The 27927-nt window shown below is 33.3% G+C and overlaps 1 protein-coding gene across 1 annotated transcript in view; it reads left to right on the forward strand.

The window, feature by feature from the left end:
• Positions 1 to 27927, forward strand: part of LOC113510286 (kinesin-like protein CG14535) — a 403744-nt gene that overhangs the window by 64915 nt on the left and 310902 nt on the right. Inside the window, exon 2 of the mRNA XM_052895783.1 lies at positions 3929 to 4296. Within this exon, the coding sequence (XP_052751743.1) occupies positions 3929 to 4296 (368 nt within the window). The remainder of the gene's footprint in view (positions 1 to 3928; positions 4297 to 27927) is intronic.

Genomic DNA, 27927 nt, shown 5'->3' on the forward strand with positions numbered 1-27927 from the left:
GAAAAATAAAAACGAGACAGCCCTACGTCGAATGCGACAAGCAAACAATGGGGAAAAAGCGAATCGCTTTGCACCTTTGAAATGTGTCAGATAGAGCAGCTATTGTTTCGATGACGCGAAAGCAACGTGATATGCAAAACAACTATCAGACGAAAGTTGCCAACAATTACGGTAGAAATACTTAGATCGTTTTTAAGATGAAATGAACTGAAACAACAAAAAGTTCAAAGAACTAGAACATAGAATCAAAAAGTTTAAACTACAAGAATAATGCAAGAACAACATTGTTTGCGAATGCAGTCCAGGAATAAAAGAATACGTTGAGAATGCTCTCGATACGTGTATACGGAACAAACATTGAAGGAATAGGTGAAGAGTAAAGATAAGCAAGTGTAATCTAACTTCACTTGGATATAACTAATTCAACCAAAAGGACACACCCAATGGAAAAGGGAAAAATTTCAAGATCAGAGAATTACATTGATCCCTAATTCCAACGTATTGCGCTCTCTGTCTTATTTTGTCCAATACAAGTATACCAAGTATGCAAAGAAAGCTGTCTTTAAAAGATAGACTTCATTTAATAGCATTATATTGTACAAAATATCAAAGAAAGCACTCATGATGAAATCGATACCAACATTCAAATCTATTTACTGCAGAGAGAATTTATAGTTTTTTCTTTCTTTAAACCAAATCCAATAAAGCACCTGGTTGTATTTTCACATCTTTTACTTATTTATTATAAATAATACAGCAGATATTCCTTTGATAGTGTAATAAATTGCTATTTTTAATTGAATACAATTAATACACTTAAAGTAGAGCCTTATCCAAAGGATAATTTAACAATACAGACTTGTATTATTGCAGTTATCATCAGGCATTAACTATCCACTGTTGAACATAGGTCTCTTGTTTGGGGGTTTTGTCAGTAGTTGCTACACTTAGTAGGCGGGTATTATCACATTCATCATCGTCATCATCTCGGCCATTATTTATCCAAACCTGTACATATAGATCTCCCTCGTAGACTGCCATAAGGAATAGTTTGAGCCACCTGCATCCACTGACTATCTGTATTGCATTTGAGGTCATCACTAGCCGACATAGCTAGATGAATAAACAAGGTGAAATGGGCTGATCATTCGAAGATCCGACAACTGATAAAGTGGCGTTTAGTACGGGCAAACGCAGTGTAGGACGACTTCCACCATTATCACCGTATTACGATTAATATTTTTCTATTTTTCGTCTTTGAAAAACACTTCACAAAATTATTTTTGTAGCAGTTCTTCACAAACGCTATAAATCTTAAAATCAATTTTTTTTTATACCACTGAGATGGCAAACAAGCATATGGCCCACTTGATGGTAAGTTGTTACCGTAGCCTATGAACACCTGCAATACCAGAGGTATTACGCGCGCGTTGCCGACCCTGAACAAACCTCTTTGAAACCTCTGAAAAAAGGGGGGGTACCCTTTTGAAGAACCCCGTGCTGTAGTTTCTTGGGAAAACCTCGGAAAACATCAATATTTAAATGTTGTAATAAAACTCAATAGTTTGTTTGTTGTAATCAATTTACATAGGTATCCAGTTAATAAGAGGAAACAAGTAATATAAAAGTTTTATCACAGCCTTAAATCTTCGTATTTCGGATAAGAGGACCAGTTGCCTGGGTGCATGCTTGATTAGATTCAAATAAAATTTTGACGGTTATGGATAAAGTTTGCAACTACTTGGCGAAATATTTCCATAAATATCTTATTTTAGCTTTTACCCGCGATTTCGTCGACGTGACCGGGAAAAAAGTAGCCCATTTTTTTCTCTATCTAATGTCCACGGCTGGACATAAGCCTTCTCCGTAAGGGGAGTTTTGCCAGTAGTTGCCACAATTGGCAACCTGTATAATATATGTATACTAAATTTCATAATTATTGGTTAAGCCGTTATCAATTGACTTCAAAAAGATAGAGGTTCTTAATTCGGTTTCATAGCTTATAACTCCGTCAGTTATAATATATAAACCGATTTTGAAAATGTTATCTGAAAGAATATTTTTACAGATTAGTTCTATAGAAATTTTATTAAAACCGGTTTAGTAATTTAACTTTTAAATCAAAATAACTGGTTTTGTTACAATTGAAGTCAATTATTTTTTTGTGGAACGCAATCTTTAAAATATCAGTATTTACGTAATCTATGTAAATTAAATTAATTTCCAAAATGGGTTTAAAATTAGAATTATTAGAATTAGAAGAAGAAAGAAGAAGAAGAGAAGGAAGAAGAAGAGGAGGAGAAGAGGATACATTTTGGGACCTTAGAGAAAAAAAAATTACGAAAACTTTTTAAATTTGACAAATTAGAAGGAGACCGTTATAATAGATCGACTTGTTTACGTTTACGTTAGTTTTAGAGTATAGCGAATACAACTATCTATACATAGTTATAGACAAAATGTATTATGTTAGTAATGCAATGCAATGCAATTGTAAATTGTCAAATGTATGACGTGACAAAATACATTTAGTAGACTGTATTAATTTTTTTACTCATTTTTCATACAATTTAAAAAGATGAAATAAGCTGACAGCCTACATGCAGGAAAGTGATAAATAATCGTTCTAATACTTCGAATGCTTACGTCAATTTCAAATATTTTGAATTAATATTTTTTTTACCTCTTTTTGAAATTTGTTGCCTCTTTATCTGACTTTTATGTAATTAAGTTTATGTAATGAAGTATTAATTTTGTTTGCGTACATATTGTTAACCTTTATAAACTGTATCATTCTTTGAAGGAAGCAATAAAGTTTTCATTTATTCATTCCTCTATTGATTTAAATAAAAAAATTAATTATTTGGAAACTAGATTACGAAATCGCCATTTCTGTATATTAACATTTAAAAAAATAATCTATAATTTAATATTAATTTGATTGAATAATAAATGCTTCATTAAATCCGATGCAAGAGCTATTGTATTTGGCAGCAAATAAATGACATTGTACGCTACGTAGTTTGGTTTCCAAACTTTGTAACAACAACGACGGATGCCGTAACTTTTTTATCATCTTCCCCAAACACAGCACTCGTAAAGTTAACACCCAGTTCACTAAAGTTATTTTTGTGACAAATTATACCCAATTTACTACAGGTATACTAAAAATTCAAGTAGCTACAGTAACTAGAAGACGAGGGGAATGAAGTATAAGTCTGTTTTCAAGAGACTTCTAAAAGGATATGGTTTTTTAATCCATTGTATTATTCGTTTAAAATTCATATTTACGAATTTTAATTTATGTAATAATATTTTTTTTAATTTTATCGTAATAAAATAGAATTCTTTTCTTGTATTTTTTTTTTGAAGATTTTGCATCTTAAATGTATTATTTATCTGATAATTATTTGATTTTTTCCCAAATTCATCTATATATCTACATAATCTTAGATTCCAATTCTACATTCAGCAACTGTATTGTATAACTTTACAGATTTACTGTAACAATTAATTTCGTAAATTAGTGTAATAAAATCTAATTTTTTAATACTATATTCATCTTGATTAAGATGGTAAAGCGCCGTCTAATGAAATAAAGTTTCAATTATCATAATAACAAAGCATCTTTAGGAATGTCATCGTCAAATATAACATTTGTTTTGCGAGGGGAAAGGGATTGTTAGTAATGGAGACTGAGAATCCCATTGCTAGCAACATACCCAACCAGGTCGACCTCCTCGCGGTTCCCCCTGGAAACTATCATGGTTAATTCCTGATGAATTCATCATGATGGGCTAACTGACCTGTTTTCATTCTCATCTATCACCCTTCACTGGTGCTCAGCCAGCGTATTCCGTTAGCGCAGGTGGGGGTTACCATACCATTTTCACCCATTAAAAAAAATAAATTTGTTTTGCGTCCACAGGTAAAAGCGACCGCGCCAAAAATGGACCGCAACGGCTACTTCTTCTACGTTACATCTACGGCGAAGAAGAAAAAGATAAGCCTGATGCAACCAAAACCACCCCGTATTGCTTTCGTCGACGAAAAGCGACGTCCCGGCTACGTTGAGAGGGTCCAAACGCATGGCAGTGTCGCACCGACCGCGACGGAGTACGAACGTGTTGAATTTATGTCGCAGCGGCTGCCATCGCCCGCGCCACGCGCGCGTTTGTACACGCAACTGGAAAGTTATCAGCCGAGATACCATACGATACGTGACAGTGATAAGAAAGTGGACAGTGAGTGCAGGAGGAGGAAGAGGGAGCAGAGGATCAACCCGCCGGCCTTGAGGTAAGTGCGCTTTTGTTTGTAAACAAGGTAATAGACATTCACAAATTTTGTACTTTCAACTATAGACTTAGTAAACAGACAGCTTTAGTAAAACTTATAAAATATATACGTAATGATGTTGATTACTAACTTGTTGACCAATAAATAAATAAATCAATGTAAACTGTGTTGAAATACCGAGTATTTTAAAATGTCGAAGTCGAAATCGATTCAAAAATCCAAATCCCATTGGTAAAATTAAACTAGTTAGGTTAGTTAGTTAATTAAGTTAGTTAAGTTGAATAAAAAAAAATAATGACAATAATATAATTATTTATTTGTAGTTTCTTAAACAACAAATAGTTTTACAAGATACACGTTACCCTAATTTGTAACTTAGAGTAAATATATGTTACAGTCCAAACCTGTATTTGTTAATCGATGCTTTATTTTTACTTTCAATGACTATTTATTTTAAGTTTTTTTTTTTTATACAACTTAGAATGGCAAACAAGCTGACGGCTTACCTGATGAAAAGTGGTAACCGTCACCTATAGACATGAGCAGTACCATGGACATAACAGAGTATACTGTTTCGCTCATGATACCCTCCATGCGTTGCCATTCCTGAGGACTCAGGTGTTATTCCTCTGTACCCAGTAAATTCATGCCAATCAATTATTATTATAAATATAAAAAGTACAATAAATTACTGATAGCAATTATAAATCCGACAACAATAAGCACGGATTGGTATTAACTGGTGTTCAAAATTAAAAGAAATAAATAACAACAGCAAATGTTGGAATAATGTCGATTTTAAAGTATTAATATGGATACTTCACGACCTTAATATCCCTTGAAACTGGATTATCTTATATGTTATAACAGTTCTCTGTTAGTTTGGTGAACATTTATCAATTTATTTATGAAATATTTAATTTTAATTAATAAATACATATAGTAAAATAACAAGGCATAATTTCAGATATGTGTCTATATTTCTAGATATATGTAAAATTATATATTTACTCAAAAAAAGAAATATACTGTAATTACAAATTGAAACAATGCACAATTTCATATATTTTTATTATTTTATAATAATTATTCCATGCAATGCAATTGATGTTAAATTAAAAAAAAATTGTGAACAATTTTATTGGCTTAGCATTGCGAGTGTCAAGTCAGTCTTCTAGTCCTGCATCCTCTACCAAGAATAATTTCAAAATCTATGTATTTTTATAATAAACTTTGCTAACGAAGATTTGTATCCATTGATTCATATTTGGCAATATTTAGCAATATAACTAACAACATACTACATAATAATTCGATGCTAGAGATTTTTATATAATACTATCTGTATCTCGCGGCTTCTTCCGTGTCAAACAATATACAAAGTATCTTACGTATCTGTGTAGCAAATTTCATTCGAATCCGTTAAGTAGTTTTTGCGTGAAAGAGCAACAAACATTTATACATCGTTACAAACTTTCGCATTTATTGTATTAATAATAGGATTTATAACTGTTAGAAAAAATTGGTTCAGATAAAAGATAAGGAAATAATTTTTTTTTGTACAAAATATTTAAAATAAATAATACAAGGCAACAAACAATCTCACTTGCACCTTTATATTATTAGTAAAGATTTACTTACGTTTAACTTCAGAGCAGATCGACTAGTATCCTATAGTTCCATTTGTCTGCTAGATAAGCTGTCATATCTGTCTGTTTACTGTATATCTGTCTATTTGCTGTACGGATAGTCTGGTGGTATTGTTTTATCGTTACTCTATTCCCTTTGGCCGCAACAGAATATCAGTGCTTTGCTCTTTTGAGGGTGAAGCAATAAACTGAGTTGTGGCCATTTTGTATTGCTATGGCACACTCACAAACGAAAATTGTATTTAGCTTTATGTATTTTTTTTTTGTCATTTATGTTATCTCGCTTTTTTTTTTGTGTATGTATGATGTAATTTGTGTGCTGTAAGTAATGCAAATAAATTATCTATCTATCTATCTAGTATCGAACTTGAAATGAGCACTATTTACGTTGATAATCATACTCTCACCATGAAGTTTCGGCCCAAAGTCAAGTGTTAAGGCAATTACACTAAGTCGAACTAGGAAAACTACTTTGGCAACTTGAACACTTAAATGAGATGGGAACAAAGTTAGTACAATTTCATCTAAAATTGAGCCGGCCGCCACTGGATCCCTGACCTTAACAAGGTGAAGTATGTTGAACACTTAATTATATAGACAGAGCATCGAGCCTCAAAAACGGGTCAACTTTTTGGCAGTTAATTGTCAAATTAGCTATATACCCGTTGCCTATTCTTGATCATTAGGATATTTTTTTTTAATGGATGATAATGGAATGGTAACCCCGCCTGCGCTATCGGTATACACCGGCGGGGCACCAGTGAGAGATGATAGGTGAGGATGAAGCAGGTCAGTTAGCCCATCGTCACGAATTCAACGATAACTTAGTCACGATGGTTTCCAGGGGAAACCGCGGGGAGATCGACCTGATAGATTATATTGATAGCAATGGAGACTAACATCTCCTTTACTAACAATCCCTCCCACCATCATTAGGATGTTATGCCTTCATGCCTAGTAGTTTTACTGTTACAAAATATATTAACATATTTTTAAAGTTATTACTACAACATTATTAGGAACATATCATAACTTTTTTTTAATGGATGAGAATGGAATGGTTACCCTTGCGATATCGGTATACGCTGGCAGGGCACCAGTGAGACATTTGTTTTTTTTTTTATACAACTTAGAATGGCAAACAAGCTGACAGTCCACTTGATGGAAAGTGGTAACAGTCGCCTATAGACATGAGCAGTACCATGGACATAACAGAGTATACTGTTTTACCCATGATACCCCCCATGCGATGCCATTCCTGAGGACTCAGGTGTTATTCCTCTGTACCCAGTAAATTCACGCCCTTCAAACCGAAACACAGCCATGCAAACACAACTGCTTCACGGTTGAAACACAAATGGGACATAGATACAGTGAGACATACTTAGTAAGGATGAAAACAGGTCAAGTTGTCTATCATCACTAGTTCAACAGGAGTTAACTATGACGGTTTCTATGGGATATCGCGAGGAGGTCGACCTGATAGAATAAATTGCTAACAATAGGGTTGTTAGACTCCATTACTAACAATCCTTTTCCCTCCATACCTGGATAGTTACAACTATTCAGGTATGGAGGCAAAAGGTAGTTACAACTATATTAGACTTGTAATATAAATAAATGTATAAAAAAATATTAATTTTCAATTTGGATTCTGTTAAAATATTATGCTATAACTAATCGCTGTGTATTATGCAAATGTAATTAACGGACAATTTTACAATACATTTCAGTCAATGGAACAATTGTTTGTGTCACTCATACGCTAGATTCGAATACAAAATTAATATTTACGAGTTGGTATGCGTGCTCTAATGTATTTAAATTTTAACTGTTACCGATATGTAACAATGTGTCTACTTTAAACGTTAGAATGTAGAATTTATTGGAAAAGGATTCGGTATTGTTAAATATAAGACCACACAAAATACATACATAATTGCTAAATACAAACAATTACGCTTGTATGTAAAAATAATTGTGTTTGCATGGCTGTATTTTGGTTTGAAGGGTGAGTATTGCAGTGAAATTACTAAGTACAGAATTATAGCATGTTAATTTTTAACCGACGCAAAATGAGGATTGTTATAACTTTGACGTGTCTTTGTGTCTGTCTATGGCATGGTAGCTCCTAAACGGGTGGACAAATTATGATGCGTTTTTTGTTTGAAAGTTGATGTAATCGAGATGGATCTTAGCTATAATTTATTAAGATCTGTCCAGATGTTTTAAGGTCATCAGCTTTTTTACAGTTTTATAGGCTTTCTTAAATTTTTAATAGCTAGAATAGAATTCTTTCATTTAATTGTAACATATATTTTTACATGTAATAATATATGTAATTATTATTACATATATTAATAATATAATTTATTAATATATTGTATTATTAATATAATTTATAAATAATTCAATATATTAAATTATTAAATTCGGTTTAATGATTTTATATATTTTAAACAAAATTATAGACTTATTTTGTTTATTTCCGTTAACATTAAACAAAATAATTCTATTTAAATAATTAGTAAATTGGAGTTTTACAATATAACATCTAGTAAAAATAAAATATTTAAATATAAACAATTTATAAACGAATAATCGAAATATCTCGTTGGTTATCAGTGCGTTTTATTTGTATTGAATAAGAAATTTGTCACAAGAATCACTCATATATGGTATGTACATACATATATGAGTGATTATTAATAAAATTAGATTAGTAATTAGCTATCCACTAATTGTATAATTGTTACTTTATTATACATTAACACATAATTTTGTTTGATTAATATGTATATGTATGTATGTGTGTGTATGTATGTATATATGTATGTGTGTGTATATGTATATATATGTATGTATATGTGTATGTATATATTTAATTTTTATATATTTTTAATTTGCAAAAGATGCTTTTTTAATTATACAGTACTATCATACCTACTTGTACAACAATTAGTCCATTACCTTAAAGTTGTCTTGAAAAGATTGCTCTCAGCAATAAGACCGCCTTACTGTAATTATACAACTGTATCGTTACATTTTTTAATTGTCTTGCTTATTCTCTATATTGTATAATGCAAATAAAGTATACTCATTCATTTATTCATACATTAACACTTATCTGTAAAAGTTGTAATACCTCTAATTGATATGTTCATCTAGCCTTGTTTTGTTCAAGTAAACTTAGATTTAAGCATTTTTCAATAATTATTTTTCATTACTTACTTATAACATTGTACATAGTCTGTTTAATTATTGTGAACATATTATTGGTGCATCTTTAATAAATAAATAAATAAATGTGTATGAATAATATGCATCTGTCCACATATATTATGTATGTAGTTATTAACACACACTATTCCTTTTCTATACGAGACTTCTGTACGCTAATGTATAATGCGACAAGATCCGTTCAAAAGGGCACCCCTGCCTCCATATAGCGACCATATTATATTCAATAGATACTCCATCTACGGACATCTTACAGACTTGATATCCGCCCACCCATTAATCTAAATATCTGTCATACAAAAAAATGATAAAGGTCATGTATTGTATTCGTACCATACAATTTTAAATACATCATTATAATCCTCTTTACCTTAAATTGGTAAGTGATTAATAATGCAACTCCAATGTACGAACGAAAGTCGAACAGGTTCTTTGAATTGAAGACAAGTACTCGTAGATAATACAATGGCAACGCATGGGGGGTATCATGGGCGAAACAGTATACTCTGTTATGTCCATGGTATTGCTCATGTCTATAGGCGACGGTTACCACTTTCCATCAGGTCGGCCGTCAGCTTGTTTGCCATTCTAAGTTGTATAAAAAAAGGTTAATATTAAAGGCGAATATAGACTCGAGAAAGTCGATTTGATAACCAAATTAGGTATGGCGATCTAAGATCGATTAATTGGAGAATTGATTTCTTCGACTAAATGGATCGATTTTTAATCGATATGTAGCACTGAGTCAGTTTAGCTAATCGGAATTTTACCATAGAAAACCGAAATTCAATATTTTATATGTTGATAAAAAGTATAAAATTCTTTATATTTACTCTAATGTATCCAATACACAGGGCTATAGCTGTGTGGTCCCGGCATAGAATGGGCCACTCCTTCCTTTCGTGTGAATGTCGTAATATGCGACAAAGGGAACCTAATGATTGAGATGTGGGTAGCAGCGATCCTCATGAAATATCACTAAAAGCCTATTTTTCACAATTTGATTTAAAATTATATAAATTTATTTTTATATTCAATTTTATTGACATTTTTAATGTATGACTGTAAAATAATTAATGTTTTGTAATTAATCGTATTGTATGCCCGATGTATGGGTAGGCTGTTTTCCTTTAAGACGTTAATAACATCTCACGAAAAATTGTAAGATACAGCTCACAATAAATTTATTCTATTCTATTCTATTCTAAAAAAAAGTATAAACTAAAAAAACTATTTTTCGCAAAATCGACCTTCTAGATCTTAACCTCGAGGCGTTAATTGGATAGATAAATAAGGTAGTATTATTGTAGGTAATTTTTTTCTTTCTACTTAATTTAAACTACCCTCTAAAAATGGGGGGAAAGGGATTGTTAGCAATGGAGTTTGACAGCCCCATTGCTAGAAATATGCCTTATTAGGTCGACCTCCACGTGGTTCCCCCTGGAAACCATCGTGAACAATTCTTGTTGAATTCGTCACGATCGGCTATGACCTGCTTCATCCTCATCTATCCTCCTTCACTGGTGCCCTGCCGGTGTATACCGATAGCGCGGGTGGGGTTACCATTCCATTATCATCCATTAAAAAAAAACCTTCTAAAAATAAACATAATATATATAAGTCTGGTATACAAATTGGGAATCTGTAATTAGGTAATGTATATTGTAAATATAATATTTTTCATTATTTTAGATAAAGCTGTTGATTACAGATGTAATATTAAAATAAAATGTAAAAATAAAATATTTCCTTTTAACATACGTTATTTGACTACGAATCCCGAAAATAGAAGATTTTTTTATTAAAATTCAGGGAAACTGTTAATCTTTGAATATTTTCTTTATTTATTTTCAGTTAGTTAATATAAGAGATTTTTCCAAACTATAAACTAGAGTAGCCAATATATTTAGGTATTTGGATGGACAGTTTGCACATAGATTTTTCCCCAATACGCTTGCAACTGCGCCAGACTGAGCCATCTGGGTAAATCGAATGGAAACATACCGAGTGATTGACAGAATGTCAACGTCAGAGTACAGAAAACACGGATTGCTTTGATAGATTTTGTTGTTGGGTTTATTTTTATTTCGTTTTTGAATAAAAACCTTCGAAAAATCTATGACGAATGAACACCTATAGAGTTGTCGAAATAATACAATTGTGAGCAGCCAATGAGGCTTTCGTTTCATTGTTGAGTTTTTTTTTTATAAGTAAAGCTCATTTCATTTGAAATAATTTAAATTTATTCGAGATTGAAAATTTAGTTCCAAATTACACTTTATTAATGTGGTATAATATTATGTATATCCATGGGTAAGTATTAGGCGTAGTGCGTGCGTACGTGCGTGCATGTGTGCGTGCGTGCGCGCGAGCGTGCGTGCGTGCGTGCGAACATGCGTAAGTGCGTGCGCGTGCGATTGTGCGCGGATGTGAGTGTGCGCGTGTGCGCGAGTGTGCGCGTGTGAGCGTGTGTACGTGTGTGCGTGTGTGTGTGTGCTTTGTAACAGCCACTGATCCTTTTCTTACTAATTTGCAATACTAGTTTAGGAAAATATTTATAATTAATAAATCTTTGTTGTAAATAATACTGGAACTGAAATAAATGAGTTTAAAATATTGTAAATGTATATTGGATCAATATGTAAAATTTTAAATTTAAATATCTCAACTCGGATATTGTTTAGCTGTATGGTCATCATAATATATTTAACTTTCTAAAATTGATCGTTCAAATTCCTATGAGTGTCCATCGAAGTCATCAGTCACATTTAATTACTAGAGGGAGACTTTGTACAAAAGTCGATTGCTTGGGTACCTCTGTCCCATTCGTGTTTCTACCGTGAAGCAGTTGTGTTTGCATGGCTATGTTTCGGTTTCGGTTTGGTGGGATATGGTGTGAATTTACAGGATACATAGGAATAACATCTGAGTCCTCAGGAATGGCAACGCATTGGGGGTATCATGGGCGAAACAGTATGCTCTGTTATGTTCATGGTACTGCTCATGTCTAAAGGCGACGGTTACCACTTTCCATCAGGTGGGCCGTCAGCTTGTTTGCCATTCTAAGTTGTATAAAAAAAAATGCCTATATCGTTATTTTTTTTTAATTAATTAACAGACAGTTATACGAGAGGCTTTTGTATGTTACATATAAACCCTATTGTTCTAATAACATATCTAACATCGTTAATTAACGTGTACATACACAACAATATGTGTAGAAATTGTCTAACATCATCCACACTTCAATGAGTAAGCTATGTTTCTATTCGTATAGGTCAGCCTTTCTCAAAGTGGGCGACAACGCCCCTTTGTGGGCGCTGCAACCCTAAGGGGGGGGGGGGGGTAAGAGACCCAGTAAAAAATTATCAATTTACACAATCATTGATTTTTTTAAATTAAATTAATTTGAAGTAATAGTGGTTTTTAAGGAGGTGAAAAAATGGAGGCGCTAAAAATAATTTATTCTCAAAGTGGGCAGTAGACAAAATGAGTTTGGAAACCCCTGCTATAGCTAGTACGAAGCTATTGGGTGATAACTGAATAGTAGTAATACGTGAGGGGTTTCATGTTTTCCAATTGCGTTTACACTGAAATCTTTACCACAGTACATATATTTAGAAGTTTTATTGGAAGCCATTTAGGTATTTTCTCTCAAGCTTATCAATTCCAAAGCTTTTACCCGTGATTTTGTACACGTGACCGGAATAATCACTAATTTCCAATAAAAAACACCTTTTTATCCTTTTTTTTCCTATATAGTACACGTATACTGAATTTTTTAATGATTGATTAAGCCCTTGCCAATAGTTGCCACGCTTGGCAGGCAGGTTAACGACCGCTGTTAGTCTTTGGTGATGTTTTAAGAGGGACGCTGCTGCCCATCCCTCGATCAAAACTTCTTTCAGTTGCCTCTTATATAAATTGTAAATTGGACTCTCTTTTCCGCGCTTAGCCTCTCATTTGGGCCGTTGTGCGTATGAGTCGTGGCAAGAACAGAAGCTTCCCGGAATCTTCACAGACCTCACGGAGCGACCTCACCGTTCCGAGGATTTCTAAACGTTGATGGGTCACAGACAGACGGACAGAGGTGCCCATGTAAATTACTTTTGTACAAAGTCTCCTTCTAGTAAAGTTTGCAGTCGGATAAAAATAAATTCTCTTACAAGTCATGCTTTACTTTGTAGCCATATGTCTAACTATATCTTTGAACTCTTACTTTAACATTTTAATTAACTGCTTGAAACTATGCAATTTATTAAAGAAATATTACATTAGTCAAGATAAAAATTGCTTCTCTACCCATAGCCTGACTCGAGGTGTGAAATAAACAGTTCTGTAACTTTTTAAACAAGAAAAACCTGACATCTGCCCCTGGGTGCGGTCACGAACGTCTTGACATGCGATTTAAATAATAATGCGCTTTACTCGTATATAAACCATAGTAATTAAACAGCAAAATAAACTTTTTAATTTAACGGTAATTTCATTTAATCGTGATGGAATAAACGGAATATTTAAAATAAATAAACAAGTAGAAAAAATAATAGCTCTTTTAGGAACACGTAATATTTCACATTTATTTTATATAAAGTTAAGTAAAGTTAAAGTTTCATCCCAATCATCTGGACGAGTGGCGGTTTTCCACCGTGCGTTTTTCAAGGCACTTTCTTCCACGCACAACCACTCTTTGGAATCAACTTCCAGCTGCAGTATTTCCGAACCGATACGACAACATAACCTTCAAGAAAAGAGTATATTCCTTTTTAAAAGGCCGGCAGCACACCTGCAATGCCGCTGGTGTTGTGGGTGATCATGGGCGGCGGTAGTCACTTACCATCAGGTGAGCCGCATGCCCGTTTGCCCTCTGTGTTGTAAAAAAAAACCTACTGACGTCTCCTCTAAATTCATAAATATTATATGTAAAAATGAAACTGTACAAACTTCTGTGCTATCAGGATAGAACGTAAATACAGGTCACACATTTTTATATTACTTCTTAGTACTTTAAAATGTATTGTAGTTTACTAAATATTATAAAAATATACTGGCAATTTATGGTAAAGGGCATAAACTACTCTTTGCCGTGGTTAGGCAAAATGCACGTGGAATTGTTCACGATGGTTTCCAGGGGAACCACGTGGAGGTCGACCTAAAATCTAAATCCCTTTCCCCCCAGTAATTTATGGTTAAGGGCATAGACTACTCTTTGCCGTGGTCAAGCATATTTTGCCTGGGAATGCTCACGTGGGAAATTTAAATATTTTTAACAGTAGATTTAAAGAGCATCTTTTATCCATACGAACATATTTTATTTATACACATATATGTATATGTAAATATATATAATTATGTTTATGTATACTTGTGTATATATACAATATAATTGGTTATGTTAGTTATTATTATGTAGTAGTTATAAAGTTAGTTAAGTTCGCCTTTGTACGCTTTCCACTATCATATTCCTGTATTTTTTTATTAGTGTGTATAATAAAGTATAATTAAATACACACAAAAAAGTCCCGGCCGCAGTTTCTAATATTAAAAAAAGGTAAATAAGTATTGATGTAATTGTTTATTATTAGTTTTACTATTGCTTCTAATTTATTTATGATAACTCTAGTTCTGCCGTCTTTCTGCTATTTTACTCGATTAAAATATCATCGTGGTGAGACCAGCTCGTTTTAGGACATCTATTTTCTGCATGAATCAGTAAATAGAAGTCACAATTATAAAAAAAAAATAATAGTAGTAATACCTGTGTGACCAATGAAAATAAAATCCTCTAATATTTCTACCTCAGAATGCGATGAATTTTCCAAGGGTTACAGTCTATAACTGTACTTATATATAAAAGCTTTGTCGTCCAAAGATTTCTGCGAACAATATGCGATGAACTCTGAAAGCAGCTGCCGAGTTTAATGAGAAGTGGGCCGATCTGCTATAGAGGTGCCTTATTATAATGCTCGTTTCTCATAATAGAACCCTTCGGAATTAAAAAAATAACAATGTATAAAATGTTCAATAGCTTACGTATTTGCAATTTGGTGGCAGAATTATCTATTGATCGGAACCTATAGAAGTATCATTCTATACATAATGTCCTTAATCTATGATACCTATAAATTGATTCTAAATAGAGAATATGACTTAAGAAACCAGGAAAAAATGGCGGGAATGATGAGCATTTAGTTTAAATTGAAGAACTGTAGTTTGAGTATACATAAATACGCGTAATTGTTTGTTATGATTGCGGTGTGCTCTGAATATTACTTGGAAAAAATAATAATTTTTAGTTACGAGTCTCTTATATATGATGCTTGTAGGAATGGTTGTACAAATGGTTAACAATTGTCATTAAGGAAAAGAAGAAGAGGAATATGACTTAGAGTGACGCGGATCTAGTGTCACTTCAAACATATAAGTATTTTTTTTATAAAATCTATGCAATCAGTTATCATATCATAAACAGTTGAACATCAATATGAATATTAATTTTTATTATTTTATATTGATACTTTTAGATAGTTGCATAGATTCTTTTTCCAGTTCGTCAATATATGGGTAGTGCAGACTCTTAAATCGTATAGCGATATTTATTCTGTGGAACTTACAGCATTGGGCTATAGCCCAATTCTTAATCTTATAAGATTAAGAACGTTAACTCTAGCATTCTCTTTCTATGCAATTATATGCATAGTAGCGTAAAATATTTTGGAGGGAAATTTAAATGTAGAACATACGCAAATTTTTATTTCGGCCAGTATCAATACGTGCCATTATCTTATAATAAATCTTTTTTAATGAATATTTTTTCATGATCTAATAGTAATAATCCTTAAATCTAGTTTAAAGAACTGAAATTTAGTTAAATTTTCAGTTTTTTTTTATTTTATTTTCATTTTCCATAGAAATAATAATCTTCTTATGCCTTATTAAATTGTTAAAGAAGAACAATGAAGAGCATTAAGTCTTTATAATTCGATATAATTATACAGTATAACATTCTCCGAAATATGGGCAATTATTCAAGGCAATACCATGATTTAAATAGAAATAAATATACCTTTTGTGTATACTGCGTAACCTACCTTAATAGAAAGCTCCTGAAGATAGCCAGTATGCTATACATCTACTTACATACTCTTCATCATTATTACAAGTAATTTATCGTTCAAAAGGACGGTAATAACATAATTCTACATAAAGTGCTATAAGTGTCGATTTATGAAGTCTAAAGGTAATTTTACATAATTCTTAACGTCTCGCAAGATAATTTGGCATCGTCCGTCGAATAAATCCCTCCTTAATAATATGTCGGGTGACACGCTCTCCCAAAGAATTTCACCGTGATTTTTAAGAGGCCTCGGAGAATTTATAAAAGTGACTGTCAAATTATATTCTCTGCTGGAAGGTTAATAAAATATAAAAGAGCTCCTGACAATATATCATTTTTGGGGAATTTACCATTTTCTCATCTTACGTTTGGCACTTTAGCCGTCCATCTTTTGTCGTACAGATGATTTACCTGAATAACATTAAAAAAAGAAAAAAAAGTGCGCTTTTTTTATTTGAATTCGGAATCGTCTCAACCGATTTTGTAAATGGAACACAAAATTTATTTGCACAGTCCATAAAACGACGTATTATGAAAGTATGATGAGAAATTGTTATGATTATGTAATATGGATAGTACTTAAGTGTATATCATGGTCGTAACATGAATTATTTGATATTTCGACTAGTATACATTCAAGACAAGTCGTAAGGATAATTCAGTTGTACATTATATAAATAGTTTAAATGGAATATCTCCATTTAAATGCTTCTCCAAAAACGGGCCAACTTTTTTATCTATTTGAGATACCAGAATATATAGTTATTACTAAGTACCTGAGAGAAATTTATATTATAAAGTTAAATTAAATATTCTATTGAATTCAAAATATTTACGAATATATTTGAAAGAACAGGGTGAACATAGCATAATGATTTGTAATGATAAACATCATTAGTATAATATATTTAGACAAGCGTCTTCATTAGCTATTTTTGTTTACAAAGTGGCTGCCATTTTAATGAATACATGTATATTATGTTTTGAACAATATGTAAATATGCATATTTATATTACGTTAGAAAAAATTGGCACGGATTTAATATTAAAAATTCGAGAGGGAATTTTTATTAAAATTACTTACAACACTGAAAAAATGGCGCGCATTGTTCTTTTTTTTTTTAAATATGTTAAAATTCAATAGGACAAATAGTCGTTTATCTAAGTTTTAAACTATTTTTAATACTTAACGCGATCCATATAATATAAGATTTCGGTATATACAGTACTCGTTAACGATATTGATATCGGCCAAGTGGCTAACCACTTGGCCGACTAAAACTAATGGCTGATAGGTAAGCTAATAGGTTATTAATGGTAGTTTTTTAAGTAATGATATAGGATAAGTATTACTAAAATTATAACAGCGATGGAGGTAATAAATTATTTCACTTCATTATTTCTAAACTATACAATTGTAGAAACTTTGAAAGTGTATCGTTTAAGAAATTTATACCTATATTGATTTGAAATTTACGCCCATATTGATAGGCTGCAATATTTTATTTTCTTTTATCTGTCAGTTGTAAACCGAAATGGAATTTTTTTTTATTAAAAAAAATATAGTTACAGATTAATTTCATAGAAACTTTATTAAAATCGGTTCAGTAGTTAAATTATTAAATTAAAATAACAGATTTTGTTACAAATGAAGTAATCTTTTGTGGAACACAATTTTTAATTATCTTATCATGGTAGATAGATAGATAGATGCTCTTTATTGCTTCTTCCAAAAGATTACAATAGTAAACTTATTATACGAGGTTTGTCCGGAAAGTACGTATAAAGGTTTTTTAAAAATTTTATTTTACAATTATTCAGGTAAATCAATTTTATCCCTTCAAAGTACTCCCCCTGTGACATAATGCACTTGTGCCACGCCGTTTCCACTGTGAGAAGGCTCCTTGAAAGTCCTCTGGTTGTAGGTTTCTCAGCTGCCCCGTCGTAGCTTTTTTTATCTCATTTATGTCCCCCAAATGCCGCCCCCGAAGTACCAATTTGGTTTTTGGGAACAAGAAGAAGTCACACGGGGCCAAATCCGGCGAATAGGGGGGTGTTCGGTCACCGTAATGGAATTTTTACTCAAAAACTCACGGACAACAAGAGAGGTGTGGGCAGGGGCATTGTCGTGGTGAAGAATCCAACGCCCCTCTCGCAATTCTGGACGAACTCGTGCCACACGAGCTTTGAGGCGTCTGAGCACATCGACGTAGAATTTTCCATCAATTGGAGGGACGAATTCTTGATGGACAATCCCCCGAACATCGAAAAAAACAATCAACATTGTCTTGACATTTGAGCGGGATTTTCTTGATTTTTTTGTTCGTGGTTCCCCGGATGTCTTACTCTTTGCTTTGGGATTTTTTCGACATCAAATTCGTAGAACCAAGACTCATCTCCAGTGATGACTCGGTTCAAAAAGTCACCATTCTCTTCGGCTTCCAACCAGTCCTCACAGCAAGCAACTCTTCGTGATTTTTGATCCGGGGACAAAAGCTTGGGAACGATCTTGGCGCAAATTTTTTTCTTTTGAAGTTCGTTTCTTAGAATTTCGTGGACCACGGTTTTGCCCAAATTAAGCTCTTCAGCCACCTGTCTGACCGTTAAACGACGGTCCCCATTAACACAAGTTCGAATTCTATCCACGTTTTCGTCGGAATGTGAAGTGGAAGGACGTCCTGAACGTGGGTCATCTTGAACGCTTTCTCGGCCCTCTCTGAATCTTTTTAGCCACTTGTGGACAGTTGGTTCCTTCACAGCATCATCCCCATAAACTGTTCTGAGATCGGCAAAAATTTCACGGCCATTCTTGCCGAGTTTCGAGAGAAACTTGATTACGACGCGCTGCTCTTCAACGGAAGCGGGCTCCCTGCCGACGGGGTTTCGTTAGGTATTCACAGATGGCGTGACAAGCCAGTTCGCACCGCACGGCGGTCAGACCAGAACTGAAGCATTGTTAGGGACATAAGGAAGGGGTCCTGCGCTTACCTGGCCTCCCCACTCCTCTTTCTCGCATTCCAGAACACTTTTATACGAACTTTCCGGACAGATTATAAGATATAAACAATTACAAGAAATAATCACAGTGAGAAAACAATGGGCGACCTTGTCGCTAAGAGCGATCTCTTCCAGCCAACCTTTGGATGGAGAGGAGTAATTATAAACAGTTTGATTGGAGGCACGATGAAGATCCTATTATTTCTAAATATGGAGATGTAATACATGTAATAATTTACAATTTTTTTTTATCTGGGCAGCAAAAATTGAATACCGAAGATTCCTACCATTATTGTTCTTTTTGATTCTCGAATCAGTAAATATTTCTAAACTACAATTAGGTATACAAAAGAATCTTTTTTATTACCATTGGCAGTGCTACCCAAAGGTCCGTTCACAGTTCATTTTAATGGGTCCATAGTAGATAATCCGTCTAAGGTTTTAAAAAGTAATTAAAAAGTTTAATTGAATAGGAAACAGGCGGATTTCGTCCTAAATTTAATTAAACAAAACTGCTATATCATTGACAAGCCTTAACTGTGAAATAACGAACCGTTTTATGTTACGTGACCGGGTAATTGAGTTAGGTGGATAAATAATAGGTCAGTAACGTTATTTCGTTAGTTTATTTGGAATGCCGTTTAAAGGATACCAAAATATAAATAAAGGTAAAGAAATTACGTCATATACCTAAGAGCATCTTCTGTCCTCACAAACTTATGTTCCTGTATGTATATGTACGTATTTTTTGTATATGTAGAAATAATATTTTATATAAATCTATCATTATATACATTAATACACATTTGAATGGGGTCATTCAATCTCATTCATTAAAAAAATGTATAAAAAAAGAAGAAGTTCCTAAGTGTCTAGAAATGGCGTATGAGGTAGATTGTAAAAGTGATAAAGTAAAAGAAGTGTATAAGGACAGAGGTCATTGGCACTTTGTTCATTTTAATTCCTTATAAGGAATGTAGCAAATATATACATACAATAGAAATAATATATGATAAATATTCTTAATTTTACAACTTTGTACAAAAGTCGATTGCTTGGGTACCTCTGTCCCATTCGTGTTTCAACCGTGAAGTAGTTGTGTTGCATGACTGTGCTTCAGTTTGAAGGGTGGGATATGGCGTGAATTTACTGGGTACAGAGGAATAACATCAGAGTCCTCAGGAATGGCAACGCATGGGAGGTATCATAAGCGAAACAGTATACTCTGTTATGTCCATGGTACTGATCTTGTCTATAGGCGACGGTTATCACTTTACGTCAGGTGGGTCGTCAGCTTGTTTGCCATTCTAAGTTGTATAAAAAAAATTAGAAAACTTTGAAATTCCGAAAACGAAATATATGAATGCAAATAGAATAATGAATCCGATCAAGACAAACGCAATTAAAATAGCGTTCGACGACCTCTCTCTTTTTCAAAGGCAAATTAGCGTAGTTTTATTATACAAAAAGATATGATATTATTTATGTACCTAAATTCCCGTTATATATTTAATTAATTGTCATAACAGAAATAACTTTTTTCTTATTATTTTTGCACCAAAATAAAAAATAAAACACGTCAACTGATCAAGGTTTTTTTTTAATGGATGATAATGGAATGGTAACCCCGCCCGCACTATCGGTATACACTAGCGAGGCACCAGTGAAGGATGATATGTGACGATAAAGTAGGTCAGTTAGCCCATCGTGACGAATTCAACAAAAATGAAGCTGTTAAAGCCCATTACTAAAAATCCCTTTCCCCCAACTGTTCAAGTAGGTTAACATAACGTCTTAAATCGCTGTATTTTTTTTAAATGGGTAATAATAGAATGGTAACCCCACCCGCGCTATTGGTATACACCGGCGGGGCACCAGTGAAAGATGATAGGTGAGAATGAATCAGGTCAGTTAGCCCATCGTGATGAATTCAACGAGAATTGTTCACGATGGTTTCCAGGGGGAACGTGGAGATCGACTTGATAGGGCATATTGCTAGCAATGTCGAACTACATTGCTAACAATCCCTTTCTTCCCCAATCGCTGTATTGTAGCAACTACTTTAGAAAATTATAGACCGCGTGACCAGGATGATTTTTTTTATATTCTTCTGCATCCCATAAACGACTGATTGAGCTCATAAAGGGCCAAGAAGTAACAAAAAAAAAAAACAATATTAGTAAAGATAGAGTACCTTGTCTCCAATAACATCTAAACGTTATTAAACCGAAATATCTAGTCGCAGATTTTAGGTACGCGTATTTTCAGAGATCACAGCATTACGTCTCATATCAATAGACTAATTATATCGGTGAATACTACAGCGTGTGAGGCATTAATTAATTGCTAGGGCTTTCAATCGGCATCAACTGATACGACGATCTATTGAGGCCGACGCACCTGATACGCATACTTGTATTATGCCGAAACGTTACACGTCAATACAAACTACACGTGTTGTGCTGAAGCAGTGTTCTTGAATTTGGGCTTAACGATGTAATCTGATATTTTACGATGTTACAAGAGATAAAAAAAATACGATTTAAAAGAGTTTGTAAACAAGTGTACTTATATAGATAATTTCTATTTTATTCTATTCTAGGAAAAAATAGAAAATTTGAGTAATTTTAGAAAAAAAAGACTTCAAAATAAAGTTTTATGATTATTGAATACTCTATATTGTCTAAAGACTCTGTATGTATGTATGTATCCGAGTAACACTGGTATGCGCGCCCCCTGTCGGTGGATTAAAATAATTATGGTAGACGAAATGTGGGCGTGTCGAATGCTGCATTCACCATAATGATAACAATAGAGAAATGTCTCCGACAACCCCATACGGGACTGCATTCGTTAATTACACTTTTTTTTTAATTAATGCGTATCCTATGCATTTGTTTGTGACAGAGTTGCAATACTTTCACCACCGTACAACCCGCTGCAAACTAAAGTTTCATCCCAAGTATCTGGATTAGTGGTCCTCCACCGTACGTTTTTAAGCCACTTTCTTCCACGCATAACCACATTTTGGAATCAACTTCCTGCAGTAGTATTTCCGAATCGATACGACAATAAAACCTTCAAGAAAAGAGCATATTCCTTTTTAAAAGGTCGGCAGCACACCTGCAATGCTGTTGGTGTTGTAAGTGATCATGGCCAGCGGTAGTCACTCAACATCAGGCGAGCCGCATGTTCATTCATAAGTTCAGAAGTCATTTTATTACTAAATTTATTTACTTATATTATGACAAGCTTTTACTCTCGACTCATCCAAGTGAGAGGGATATGTTTGCTAACCGGGATAAAAAAAATATCATTGATGTAACCTGTCTTTGCACATTTATTATAATTGTCTAGACTGTAAGTAATTTTCATGTATGATTAATTATTAAGTTATTACAGCTGGAAAATTCCGTCAAAAATTTTATATATAAATAAATAAATGATTAGTATCATAGGCGATACAATATACTCTGTTGGGGGGAAAGGGATTGTTAGCAATGGAGGTTGACAGCCCCATTGCTAGCAATATGCCTTATTAGGTCGATATTCACGTGGTTCCCCCTGGAAACCATCGTGAACAATTCTTGTTGAATTCGTCACGATGGTCTAACTGACCTACTTCATCCTCACCTATCATCCTTCACTGGTGCCCTGCCGGTGTACAGCGATAGCGCGGGTGGGGTTGCCATTCCATTATCACCCATTAAAAAAATATATACTCTGTTATGTCTATGATACTGTTCACGTCTACAGGCGACGTTTACTAATATCCATTAAGTAGGCCGTCAGTTTGTTAGCCATTACGTTACATTTAAAAATTAAAACAAAAATTAAAACCTAAAGAAGAATATCACACATATGCACAGTGATTTCATTTTGTTACCAAAAATTACTGCAACTGACAAAATTTTACTCTAAATTGCGGAAACAATAGTCTCTGTCTGTAAACGTTGATTGGTAATAATAATAATAACATTTATTGAATCCAAAAATACATGTTTCAATTTTACATTTGTTCCCAAAACTTCACACTAAGATTTCCTGTGTCGTGAAGTCTTGGGCCCTCTTCTAATTACAAAGCTTATTAACTAATATATAAATTACTAACTAATATATAAACTTTAGATACATTTAAGAGAAATGTGTATAAATCTAAATTTAGAACAATTTAGATTTATACACATTTTTACACACATATCCTGTCACACACACACATATATACACATATACATACATACATACACACACATGTACACATACATACACATATACATTTCATTCATATATAAATTTATCAAAATTACGCAACAGTACATATTTACATATAAATATAATGGTAATACACAAAAAAAAAAATTAATTGGTGAGTACAATTGGCGAGTTACAAATCGATAACTACTGCATTACATTATTAATACTCGACTGATCGGAACAAAACGATTAGAGCTAAATGTGGTGGTCGTCTGAGAAAAAACTGCGTCGCTTTATTCACCAACTAAAGTATTCCACCAGCTTTTCAAAGTACATAATTGCGTGTAATAACTTACCGAGAACTGTACTACTTAGTAAGACTTAATGCACAGTTTATAAATCCTTATGTTTAATTCAACCTTGTTGTGTGACCTTTACATGGCTTTTTTTTTTCATAAAAAAAAGTAAAAAAATAACCTCGCCACAATCAAAGTAAGGGCCATTAGCACTTTTTCGGAGTTTCCCGGCGATTTCTTTGATTTATCGCGACTGGTGCATGCCACTCGAGGTTTGGCTTTGAACTTTCTATTCGAGCGACGCGAGGTTACATTTTAGCGCCCGCTTCTAATTAAATATTTTGGTGTAACGACACTTGTATGCAATGGTCGTTTTTAAATGAGATTTTGTAGTTCTTTGATTTTGTAATGTTATTAGGTAGCTATGTTTTTTATTTGATCTTGGGCTAAATAGTTTGGCCCAAATTGGAGGCGGCGTGGTGGGCCAGGTCGGTGAACTCCCTAAAATATGGTTGAACACAACAATGGCTGGCTCACAACAATGGCTGGCTCACTCGTCATACTCGTGAACGGATACTTCTAGTAGGGACTGATCTGTTCAAGAATATTGTGATTGATTGTAGGTTTTATTTTTAACAATTTGAAGTTTGAGATAGTCATTTTATATTTTCACATTTTTATAGCAAACTCAACTTTTATTTAAAAAAATGCTACAGCTGTGTTTCTTGCTTATTCTTCTCAGCTGTTTTTGCATTTTTTGCATTCCGAACTAGGCGGTAGATTAATAGAAAAGTGACTATTCAAAAATATTTATAATTAAATTTACTTGAATAAAAAATATTTTATTTTTAATTTAAGTTTTTGTTTACCTATTGATTTTCACGAAATAAAAACAGTCATCATGCTTGGCAGGCGGATTAGCAACCCCAGTTAGGTTTTGGAGATGTTCTAAGAGAGACGCTGCTGCCCATCCCTCGCTTTTCCTTAGTCGCCTCTTACTACACCCACGGGAAAGGAAGGGTGGCCTATTCTATGCCGGAACACCACGGCCAATTCTGCCACAATGTGGGCGGGCAAATATTAAAAATTATTATACAAAAAATAAAAATATCTCATCAGAATTACACATACATGGCAATAAGGGAGGGGGGTTAATAATGCGGACTACCAGTCTCATTGTTAGCAATATGCCCGAAAAGGTCTACCTCCACGTGGTCCTCCTTGGAAACCATCGTGCTGAATTCCAAGTGAATTCATCACGACGGGCTAATTAACTTGTTTTTATTCTCACCTATCATCCCTCACTGGTGCTTCGCCAGTGTATACCGATAGCACAGGCGGGGTTACCATTCCATTATCATTCATTATAAAAAAAAAAAAAAAATATTTTGCCACTTTTGTATACTTCTCTAGTTAATTCATTATTAATATAATTTCAATAAAAATACACAACTATAAAGGCTGCAACATAATGAACACATATCTATTTATCATTTATATTTTTATTTTATCGTTTAAGAACTCATTTACTGAATTAAATTTACTAAAGAATGAAGATACTGATCGCTTGTTCTATCTAGATTTAAACATTCCTAATCTATCACAAGAATTGTATATAAATGACGATCTAAATGTACTTTGTAAACAAGTTCATTTATATACAGATTATTTATATTCCTAAGGCCCGTTTGTGTTGACGTTTACAAGTACGTCGGAGTTAAATTCAATATAAACTTGTTGCCAAAAACTTCGTTATGTGCCACTGGAACTTTTTAATCATATAAAAGTGCCTTATAACTTTTACACGACATGCCAAAATAACAAGCGTGTACACATTGTTCCCAAAACACACTTCCAACACAAGCAACTCTTAAAAGAAATCAGACTTCGTTTGCAACAATCTTTCTTTTTTTCTATCAAACGCTATAAGCCTGGAGCGCCATTAAAAATGTATGCAAGACGTTTGTGTGTCACGGGAGCGGTTTAGTGATGGGATTTGCCTGTTAGTCGACTTATTCGAGTGATTATTGATTAATGTATTGTTGAAAGAATGTAATTAACTTGGTTGGCACTAAACAAACTTAGACAAGAAATAAGTACATGGCCTGGAATCGAGACTTGTGGTTTTTTGTTTATTATTTTGTAATTAAAGATAATTTCAAGTTTTTTTTTTTAAATTAGCGAGTGATTTTTTACTAGTGTTAAGTGATAGATAATATGCGATCTTTTCCGGAATGAATTTTAATCCACAAAATAGCAATGCTTTTTGTTATATGTTTTTTAATAAATTGTACAATGCATAAGAATCTTTCTCTTTTAATTTAAGAGCTTCTTTAATTCTTTATTTAAGAGCTCTTGTCGGTGCAACTAATTCATGCATCTTCTCCCAGCCAGCTCTATCCCAGGCCATATCTTTGGCGTTCCCATACGACATGACACCTATTGTCTAGTGTGTAGTGTGTGCATGAGAATACAGACAAAAATTATGACAAATTATTACTATATCGGTAAAAATAAATAAAATCACTCGCTAATTCAGAAATTTTGCCTCAAGTTATCTTCAATTACAAAATAAAAATACCACAAGATTCTAGCGCCATCTAGTATTTCGTGTACAATTTTGTTTAGTGATCAACTTTAGTATTATTAAATTATATTAATATTTATCTTTAAACTTCTAAAATATATACTAGCTTCTTTCTATATGAAGGTTATGTTATCTGTTAAACAATTTCTCAATTCGTCCAATTTTTTGTTATGACGTTATATTAGTCGTTTACGTTGCTTAAGCTGTACCGATTTTAATTATTCTTGCAAATGGTAATGTGTAAATCTTACTCCCGTTTTAATCTCATATCAATTCCATATAAAGCTATTGTTTTTCTTTGAGAAGTAAAGAGTGCTTCTTGAGAAACAACTAACATGCTATTTCGTGTTCTAAATTTAAATGTAAGATATTTATGGAACATCGTCATTTATTATAATATGTTTTTTTTTTTTGCGAAGCCATATGTATAGAATAAAAATTCATATAGTGAAAAATTCTATTATCTGCAGCAAATCGAATATAATACTCTCAAATCGCATCACTACTCCGACCTATGCCTCCGCGCGCTCAGTTTGGTAACTTTGTCGTTTTCAATAAAACTTGCCTCGTGTAATCTTGTGCATGAGATGAATACTGATAATATATGCGTGCCAGTATGCAATATAAGGTAGTAAACCATTTACAATTTATAACTTTAATAACGTTCTCTTTTAACCTCGCGAGAGAGGTTCTTTTTTTAAATTTCTACAATATGGATTCAAGCATATTGTATTTATTTACTTCCTCAATGTACAATGTTAAATTATTTTCCAACTCCATGATTCCACTGATTATCTTTGCAATTTGGAATACTAAATAAGCTAAAGATGTCTGATAGAAATTGGTAACCATCATTTGTAGACATAATCAGCATTATATGCCTCTCAGAATACTACCATTCTACTATCAATCCCTGATGCATCATTCCTGATAAATAAAGGGTTATGCCTTGCTACTTTGTAATTTCCCAGTACCCCTTCCTTTTCCATGATTGTCGTAAGAGGCGACTAAGATAGCTTAAAGTGGAGGGATGGGCAGCAGCGTCTCTCTAAAGAACATCACCAAAACACAAACTGCTGTTGTCAATCTACCTGCCAAACGTGACAACTACTGGCAAAACCTTCCTTATGGGGGAGGCTATGATCAGCAGTGGTCAGTTAATACAACAAAAATGACTCTGTAATTTCATTATCATATCGTACCTTTGAAATACAACTATGTAAATACAGCTATTTAGAGACAGAAAACAAGTGGAACGAGTTAGGTATCTTGTATCCGCAGATAACTTTAAAAATATTTCTTTTTGTCTGCAATCTAAACAAATTAATCCATATTCAACTAGATATTTACCATATTTTACCAGAGGGAGACTTTGTACAAAAATCGTCTGTTTGCGTAACTCTGTCCCATTCATGTGTCTGCTCTGAAGCAGTTATGTTTGCATGCCTGTATTTTAGAATTTACAGGATATTCAGGCATAATATCTTAGTTCTTAGGAATGGCAAAGCAAGTGTTATTGGCGACACAGTATACTTTGTTATATTAATAGTA

Source organism: Galleria mellonella, unplaced genomic scaffold (assembly GCF_026898425.1).
Source record: "Galleria mellonella isolate WM207_F2 unplaced genomic scaffold, CSIRO_AGI_GalMel_v1 utg3104, whole genome shotgun sequence".
Lineage (NCBI taxonomy): Eukaryota > Metazoa > Arthropoda > Insecta > Lepidoptera > Pyralidae > Galleria > Galleria mellonella.